The following is a 9112-nucleotide window of genomic DNA, read 5'->3' as shown; positions in this document are numbered from 1 at the left end:
CCATGAGTGTGCGATTTCTCCTTTCCGAAACATCATTCCACTCTGGCGTCCTAGGAGATGTAAGTTGGGAAATTATCCCACACTCTTTTAGGTAATCAATGAACTCTTGACTTAGATACTCGCCATCTCGATCACTCCGAATGGCCTTAATCTTCTTGCCAAGTTGATTTTCTACCTTATTCTTGAACTCCTTAAACTTGTCTAGAGTTTCAAACTTATGTCTCATTAAGTAGACATATCCATATCTACTTAAATCGTCAGTAAAAGTCACGAAGTAGGTATACGCTCCTTTAGCCTGAACTTGCAATGGTCCACAAACATCACTATGTATGAGTTTTAGTGGTTCCTTTGCCCGTTCACCTATCTTGGTGAATGACTTCTTGGTCATTTTTCCTTGTAAACACGCTTCGCATGTATCTATGGGCTTTAATTCAAAAGAGTCCAAATACCCATTACTGAGCAATCTAGCGATGCGCTTCTGGGTTATATGACCAAGTCTATAGTGCCAGAGATATGTTAAGTTTGAGTCATGTAATTTTTGTTTTTTACTTTCAATACAATAGATCGGTTCATCTAAGTTAAGAACATAAAGACCATTATTCAATGAATCATTCCCATAGAATATATTATTCAAATAAAAGGAACATAACTTGTCCTTGAATTGAAATACAAATACCTTGGTGTCTAAACTTGACACCGAAATGATATTCTTTGAGAAACTAGGAACAAAATAACAGTTTTCTAAATTCAAAACAAGTCCACTAGGCAAATTTATTGAATAGGTTCCTATAGCTAACGCAGCAACTCTCGCTCTATTAGCTACTTATAGGTCCATTTCGCCCTTGGACAACCGTCTGAAGTCACTTAGACCCTGCATGTTCACACAAATGTGAGAACTACTTCCATAATCTATGACCCATGATGAAGAAACAGAAAGATTGCACTCTATCATAAAGATACCTGAAGCATCAGCTCCACTGGCATTATTCTTCATGAAAATATAGCAGTTTTTCTTCTAGTGACCTTTCTTGCCATAATGGAAGCACATGGCCTCCTTCTCATCAGATTGGGGTACCTGCATCCCTTTCTTAAGCTTCTTCTGAGCTTGATATTTAGGATTCTTCACTGCATTAGCCTTGGGATTGAAGTTCCCGGTGCTTGGGCGCTTGTTGGTCTTTCTGACCATCATTGCATGCAGTGAAGGATTTACCTTCATATCCTTCTCAGTAGTTTTTAGCATTACCATCAAATCAGTCAAACTTTTGTCCATGTTGTTCATGTTGAAGTTCAACACAAACTAAGAAAATGATGGAGGTAGTGATGACAGGATTAGGTCAACAGCTAAGTCCTGGTCTAACTTGGAACCTAAGCTCTCGAGCCTCTCTATGTACCCGATCATCTTGAGTACATGAGACCCAACTTGATTTCCTTCCTCCAACATGGTACGAAATAGTGCTCGAGAGGTTTCATACCTCTCTACTCTCACACTCTCTTGGAAGAGTTCACGCAAGTGCTGATCAATCTCCCTAGCACTCATGTTCTCATACTGTCTCTGCAACTCGGGAGACATAGAAGACAGCATGATGCATTGCACATCCAGTGCATCTTCCATATATTGTGAATAATATGACTGATCTTCCTCTGAAGCATCGGGTGTAGGCTCTTTCAGTGGTTCGTCTTCAAGCACATAAATTTTTCTCTCATGTCTTAAGACGATTTTCAGTTTCCTATACCAATCTAGGTAGTTGGAACCGAGGAGGATATTCTCTTTCTCGAGAATGCTTCGCAGCAATAAGGTACTTGTGTTTGCCATCTAAAATTTAAAACAGAGTTTTAGTATTTGTGAAATATATTTAATAAAGGTCTTTTATGACTCCTATTATTTTATTCAAGTCCAACAACCCTCACTGCTAGAATCGGGAATTGGTTGATAACAATTCCTAATAGGACCGAAACCCTGAATCATATAGAATGCACACAATTGAGCTGTACCTACATGCTATATTCATCAAATGCCTTAACTTGCCAATCGCAAATCTATGTGACTTTCGGTATATTTTTGTTGAGCCTTATATTCTCAACACTTGCCCCTCAAATCAGTTAACCTTAACTGAGCTAAACAAGTCAACGAATTTGAGTTAAGTCAACCCACTAATAATTATGATAAATTATAGATGTTTTGACACAAGCCCACAGCTGAGCTGTACCGACTTTATGTAAAAACTCTAACTATCATCATAGTTATAGTGGAGGCTTTTAACAAATCTTGACTTTAATATATTTAAGGGATTTTATAATTATTAAAATATCTCACCATAATTAACTTCTTGTGCATTTGCACAATCTCATTACGAGATTTATCTCCATTAATCCTCTTAGTCTTTTAAGACAAATAGGTCTCAGAGATATTAACATGTTAATCTACTTATGCTATAAGGAATTTATATCTAAATTGCAACACGTATTACTTTATAGGTTTTAGACAAAATTCATTTCTATCATGAAATGTTACGACATATAATTTGCAATAAAGAAATTAAGATTTCTTTGAAATCTCTTGAAATACTAATTCTTCAAATAAATTTTGAAGAATCGGTTTCATACTATATGATCTAACCACGAACTTGGCTCTGATACTACTGTTGGGTTCGGAGTGCAGCGGAATACATATAATGAATCATGGATCTTTCGTGATACATATAGTTTTGCACAAAATTATATAAAACATACTTCGAGTCCTCGATAGGTGTGAATAATATCACGGACAAATAAAACAGATAAGAACCCCACGTGTGACTCCTCTAGCGGTATCCACGCGCACTAGATCACGAACTTGACACGATCCGTTAGGTGCTAGCCTCTTGAATCGACAAAGCCTTGGAAGCACTACGATCTCTTCCGAACGAAGAAGAAGTTGACGAGGGAAACTCGGAGAGAATCAATTCTTCCTTGCATCTTTCCGAGAATGACTATTTATAGCTTCCAAGGAATACGAAGAGTTAAGCTTTCAATTAATTCATCATTTATGATCTTCATTAATAAGGAAGATGAAGAGTTATAGGCTCCATAAATTCTTCATTTATAACTTTCATTATGATAACTCTTCAAATTATTCATTAATTATCATTATGATGACTCTTCGAATTCTCCATTAATCTTTATGATTATGGCTATTCGAATTTTCTCTTCTTTGTATCAAATAAATCCATATTTGATCTTGATCTCAATTAGCCTCCGATACCATTATTCATGTCTACGTGCTATGCGTGCGACCCTCTAGGTTTTATACACGAAGGCAGTGTAAATCTATACACGGACTAAGGTAACCGTCTAGCAACAGTTTTTAGCCACCCAACGCGATAAAATTAATATCAGTCATAAACTGTACACCACTATGAACCGATTACTATGTAATTCAATCTCTTCATCTAAAGCCTACATCCCAATTAATTCGATACATTATGCATCATTACCAAATTAATTGTTTTATTTGATTTCCAAGATATAATAGACTCCTCTTGAATGATAAATCATTCCTCCCATGGCCATGGATTTTGAGTCACTAATATCTTTATCAAGCGGCCAGGATGTTAACTCCTAATCCAAGAGAGCGATGAATCCTCTATTGACTCAACATTATTCTCTCTTTGTTTTGTCATACACCCAACTACCGTATTAATCACAATCCGATTAAAGATTGTTTTTAACGGCGTCAAAGCACATAACTCCACGCATAGAATAAATGAAGGTCTCAAGCCAAAAGATCAGTTACACTCGTTCATAAGAGGAATAACCAATGATGCTTAATATATGGTCTCCTCTTGAGTGGGTCGTGTCCAGTGTACCTCTAAACTCAAGGCACCCCCAAGTACAACTTGGATATCCATCCCTCCGGTCTATCTCGACCTAGTCATACTCAGCGTTGATCTAGATATCCATGTCCCCTCTAGATATCTATCCGATCAAGGACTATTTTCATATTAATATACCGATTAATCTGTGGGACTTTATCATTAATCATATACGTACAGAAAAGTAAATAATTAATGATAAACTCTTGTCTTTATTAAATAATTATCCACAAAATACATAAGGAGTGTCTTGGCACATAAGTACACACACTAACAGTTTCAACCCCAAGACTTCATATGATAACACCTTATATTTTAACCACCGTACCATCCGAGAAGACAACTCTATATAAGTACATGCTTCTACCATATTTGGTAATGAGATGACAATGACATAAATCCTCATTAATTTCCTTGTACTTCTATTCTCTAGATCCATCGAGGCCTAATTTGAAAACTAAAAATCAAGATCTCGAGGTAATGGTGAGAATAATTTTTTATTTTCTCAGATATTTAAAGATCGAGTCTAGATATATTTTTTAATGGATGATTGACGTAGAATATTTGGTCGATGGGTCATCCATTGCGAGTATTTCTCAATTTATCTTAGTGACTGATAAAATTTTTTCGTAGAATCAGATTGATTACTCTTAAGATTAGTCAAGTTAGATACCTAATCAAGTAGTTGGCTCTATGCAACGATAAGACGTTTGATGAATTCTTAGAATATCAAAGATTCGATTCTCGACCGAAGCATGCATATACTCTACTGGCTGGAAAAGTTATGGAGAATAACACTAATGGTCTGTTTGGGAGGAGGTGAGGGAAGGAGAAGGGGAAATAAGGAGAAGGGAAACTTTGAAGTTTGAATCTCGTTTGGGAAGGAGTGAGGAAGAGGAAGGAAAGGTAAGAAAGGGTAAGCTTTAACCTTCGTTACTCATGGAAAGAAAGATTTTCTTACACCCCGAATTGGGGTGTAAGGAAAGGGAAGGGAAAATAAAAGATTTTTTATTCCAATTTTATCCCTGTTCTTAATAGTTTAAGAAATGTTCCGATTTCTAATTTTGCTATGTCGTCGGAGTTTAATTTCCTCGCCTTCTTCACAGCTCGTTTGCTGTCAGATTATTAGAGGAGAGGATCCGACACATCTTCTAACTGAATTGAAGGAAGAAATCATTTTTATCCTCAAGATTTAAGAGGATATCTACTATTTTTAAATTTTTCATCCAAATTTAATAAGATTTTAAATAATAGGAATTCTTGTTATAGCGTTATCTTTCAAATTTTTTTATTTAAGGTTTCTAAAATTATTATTTTCATTATTTTTCATTTAATTACTTGATTATTGGTAATTTATTGTTTTGGTATAAATAGTATAAATAATTATTTTTTTATTAAAAAATAGCTAATTTAAATGATAATATAAAAAATTAATTTTATTATTAAAAATATCTAATTTATATTTATAAAATAAATATTAATATTATGAAAATTTTCTAATTTAAAAAGTAAGGATATTTTATAATTTTATATATTTAATCATTATATTCCGAAGTTAAATACTTTACTTCCATTCATTTCTCCTCCCTTCTCTTCCCTTTCTTTCTCGTTAATTAACCTTCTTTCATTCCATCTAAACAGAGAGTAAGTATGATTATCTAATGGATTGAGCGACGCTCATTTAGTCGAGTGGGCGTGTTTAAGATGAAGGCTCTAGCACTCAAGTCGAGTATGACTCTCTAAGCCGATGGGTCCTTGTAGAGGTCAGACTGTTAGATGATGTTCAATGGGAGTACTTCTTTGATTTATCCGAAGGGTAAACCGTCTGTCGAGGAATAATCGGTAGGCATAGAAGAAAAAAAAATCAGAAAGAATTAATATAAAATAAATAATACACTAGATATATCATCCTTTTACACTCCTCTGTCCATCTCTGCGCTTCCACCGGATCTGTTGATTGCGGAAGGACACGGAGCAGAGATGGGCTTCCGACCCCTCGCTCTCCATATGATCCCGTGGTGCTTCCACGTGGCCGGCTGCGACGGCGCTACCGACACTGCCATCGATCCTCCGTCGTCCAAGAGATCCGTCCGCCTCCTGGGCGCTGACGGCCGGATCCGTCTCTACCACCTCCCAATTGCTGCCGGCGATCTCATGGCCGCCCACCCCCTCCACCTCCTCTGCCGCTCCGATGCCCTCGTCATCGGCCAGCCTGTCCCCTGCCTCGCCCCCGCCGAGTTCCTCCTCCCCGGACGCACCTACTTCCTCCTCCCCTCTCATTTATTCCGCCCCGCCGCCGCCCTGTCCTTCGCCTCCCTCGCCGCCTGCCTCAGCGACTACCTCAAGCGATCCGGCGGGTGCTCGGCGTTGCGTCCGATCGAGATCCTGAAGACGTCCTCCGGCAAGCTCCAGGTCCGCGTGCCCGACGAGTGCCTGGAGCGGCTGGCGGCGGAGGCGGCCGCAGAGGAGAAGAGAGGGCGGAGGGTGTGCACGACGGAGGAGCTGGCCAAGGACTACAGGCAATTGGTGAGGTGCCGGTCGTGGAAGCCGAAGCTGGAGATGATCGACGAGTCGGAGAGGAGGGGCGGCCGCGGCGGCGCGGTGTTTGGAGGGATCGGGCGGAGGAAGAGGATCGCCCAAGACTGACATAACCAGCGCATATCGTACATAGCATTCCGTTATACATATATATATCGGGTTTCTCTTTCCTTTCATTTGTAACATCTCGTGTTATACACATATAAATCACCATCTTCCTAGGTATTTGTGGCCGTTACACGAGTTGGAAACTTGAAATCAGCCAACTGAAACAGTTTAATGGAGAATACGATATACCGTCTTGTTCGTATCTTCTTTGTGTAACGGGAGATGGCTTATGGAAGTGGCGAACTGTGCAATGGGAGCGACTCCTTCGGAGAAGACGACGAAAGAGTGGTCAAGTCGCTGCACACGTGTAGGTGGACTCGGGAAGCCGAGGGCGACGGGTTTGGAGAATGGTCCATCTCTTTAATTTCCACCACGTGCGGGCGACGGTGACAACTAACGGAACGGAACGGAACACAAGGATTTTTATTTTCAGATTTGTCTATTTAATTTCAATATATATATATATATATATATATATATATATTGAAAAATAAAATGAAAATAAATAAGTATTCTCGGATGAATTTAATATACGAAATAAGTATTTAGAGAAAGAAAGTATGAAATAATTAAAGCGGATGATTGAAGATTAATTATTTCTTGTTTAATTAAATTAAAAAAAAAATTGTTTCATGAAAATTTTAAGGAAAAACAATATCTATTCACTTATTCTTTTGAATCACTACAAATTTATAGGGAGAAAGATTTCGATCACTGTGCTTGTGTTTATGATCATGTTTTGTATGTAACTTCTTCAAGTTTTAGGTATATTATTGTGTGTAAAAGGGAAAGAAATAAAAATATTAAATTAAGAGATAAAAAAAAGTTGGTACCCTAATTCAAAGGGGAAGAGATAAGAGTTTTAAAAATATTTTATTACTCTTATTATTTTAATTTAAACGATTTGTTAACATAAAAAATGATAAAAAAAAATATTAATACAATCATGGTGAATAAGTTTAACTTGGTTGTTTTGATATGGTTGGTAAAAGGTTTAAATTAAGTTTATCTTGTGTTCTGATGATGATATATGTGTTATGTAAATGTTTGATGGGTTGAGAATGGAGCTTGTCAAATTGTTTTTGAGGTCTAAATTGACTACGAACTTGGTAGGTTACTTATAACAAGATAGAATTAATCGAAAGACCAAGAGATCAAGGATGATGAGGAGTTTAGCAGGACTGGCATGATCAAATGGGTTGTTAGTTTGATAACCAGCCTCCTTGGATGAGATGAACTCGAAGGCAAGGTGAATGATGATATGGAGCAAACTTAGAGGGGTTAGCTCATATAGGAGATTGAAGGCTTAACAAGATGTGTTGGTGTCATATTTAAAAGGTGTCATAAAGTAATCCGTCTTATGATTTGTATTTATTTATTGGATAAATAAAGTTTCATTAATTGAGTGTACGTTTTCTATGTATATGATTTAATCTTAAATTCATTTATTGAATATCCATAATACGATTCATAATATGAGAAAACTTATGATTGAATCACAACTTTTGAACATCTCTACATGTGTAATTATGAATATATTGAAATAATCCCCAATCGATGAATTGATGTTCGGGCATCATTAATTCTGTGATATTATAATGATAATAATATTAATGCAGGGTGCACTAGAATCGAACTTGAGTTTTGACATTGTCAAAGGTTCTAATTAAGTCTTATTGTGATTTGATAAATTGACTAAGTGTGCAGACTGTTTACTCAACCGAGAAAGCCCTAGTCGTAACTAGGCAGAGAAATCTTAGCAGATCGTGGAAGTCAGACATGAGAAGTCCAGGTGGGTCAAGGACCTAACATTTGACAATTAGACTCGATAGGTCTGGAGGACCGAATATCGAGGGGACACCCTGGTGAGCCAATTCGATGTTAAGCTATAGTGATTGCCCAACGAAAGCGATCAACGATCGCTGTCATTGGAGTAGAAGTCGTCACAAGCTTCGAATTAGGGGTGTAAATGAGCCAAGCCGCTCGTGAACTATTCGAAACTCGATTCGATAAAAGCTCGTTTGAGCTTGTTTAATGAGACTCGTTAAGATAAACAAACCAAGCTCAAGTTTCACAATATTCGACTCGTTAGCTTGTAAACATGTTCGTTAAGCTCATAAATAAACTTTTAAATAAAAAAATAATTGTTTTGATATTGAATTTATAGATTTTACACTCTACTTATGAAAATATAGACAAATATATTAAATTTATTTATTAGAATAAAATTATAAATTTTAACAAGAATATTATAATTGTTTTTAAATATATAATTTAATTTTTAATGAATATTTAAATTTATAATTTATATTTATTAAGTTCGTTTAGGCTCGATAAAAGCTCGAATAAGCTCGTGAGCCATGAATATATTTGTTAAATAGAGCTCGAGCTCGACTCATTATAAACAAACCAAATTCAAACATCCAAGAGTTCGACTCAGCTTGCCTTGATTACACCCCTAGTCGGAACCAAGTAAAAAAACTTTGTTAACATTACTTTTGTTTTCTCTCTTTATTCCGTTGAGTTATTCTGTATTTTCCGAAACGAGTGAAAAAACCACGAGTTATATTTATTAAGCTCGTTTAGGCTCGATAAAAGCTCGAATAAGCTCGTGA

General features: G+C 36.7%; 1 protein-coding gene across 1 annotated transcript; it reads left to right on the top strand.

The window, feature by feature from the left end:
* The first annotated feature begins 5831 nt into the window (after positions 1-5831).
* LOC122019566 lies at positions 5832-6497 on the top strand. Its single transcript, XM_042577024.1, has one exon. It carries the CDS (start codon positions 5832-5834, stop codon positions 6495-6497), a length of 666 nt encoding a protein of 221 aa, XP_042432958.1.
* The last annotated feature ends 2615 nt before the right edge of the window (positions 6498-9112 follow it).

The sequence above is a fragment of the Zingiber officinale genome, chromosome 9A (assembly GCF_018446385.1).
Source record: "Zingiber officinale cultivar Zhangliang chromosome 9A, Zo_v1.1, whole genome shotgun sequence".
Lineage (NCBI taxonomy): Eukaryota > Viridiplantae > Streptophyta > Magnoliopsida > Zingiberales > Zingiberaceae > Zingiber > Zingiber officinale.
Note: the sequence above shows the minus strand (reverse complement) of the source record. Positions and strands in the feature narration are given on the sequence as shown.

Coding starts and splice junctions, on each gene's coding strand:
- LOC122019566 (XM_042577024.1), top strand. CDS start 5,832: ATGGGCTTCCGACCCCTCGCTCTCCATATGATCCCGTGGTGCTTCCAC.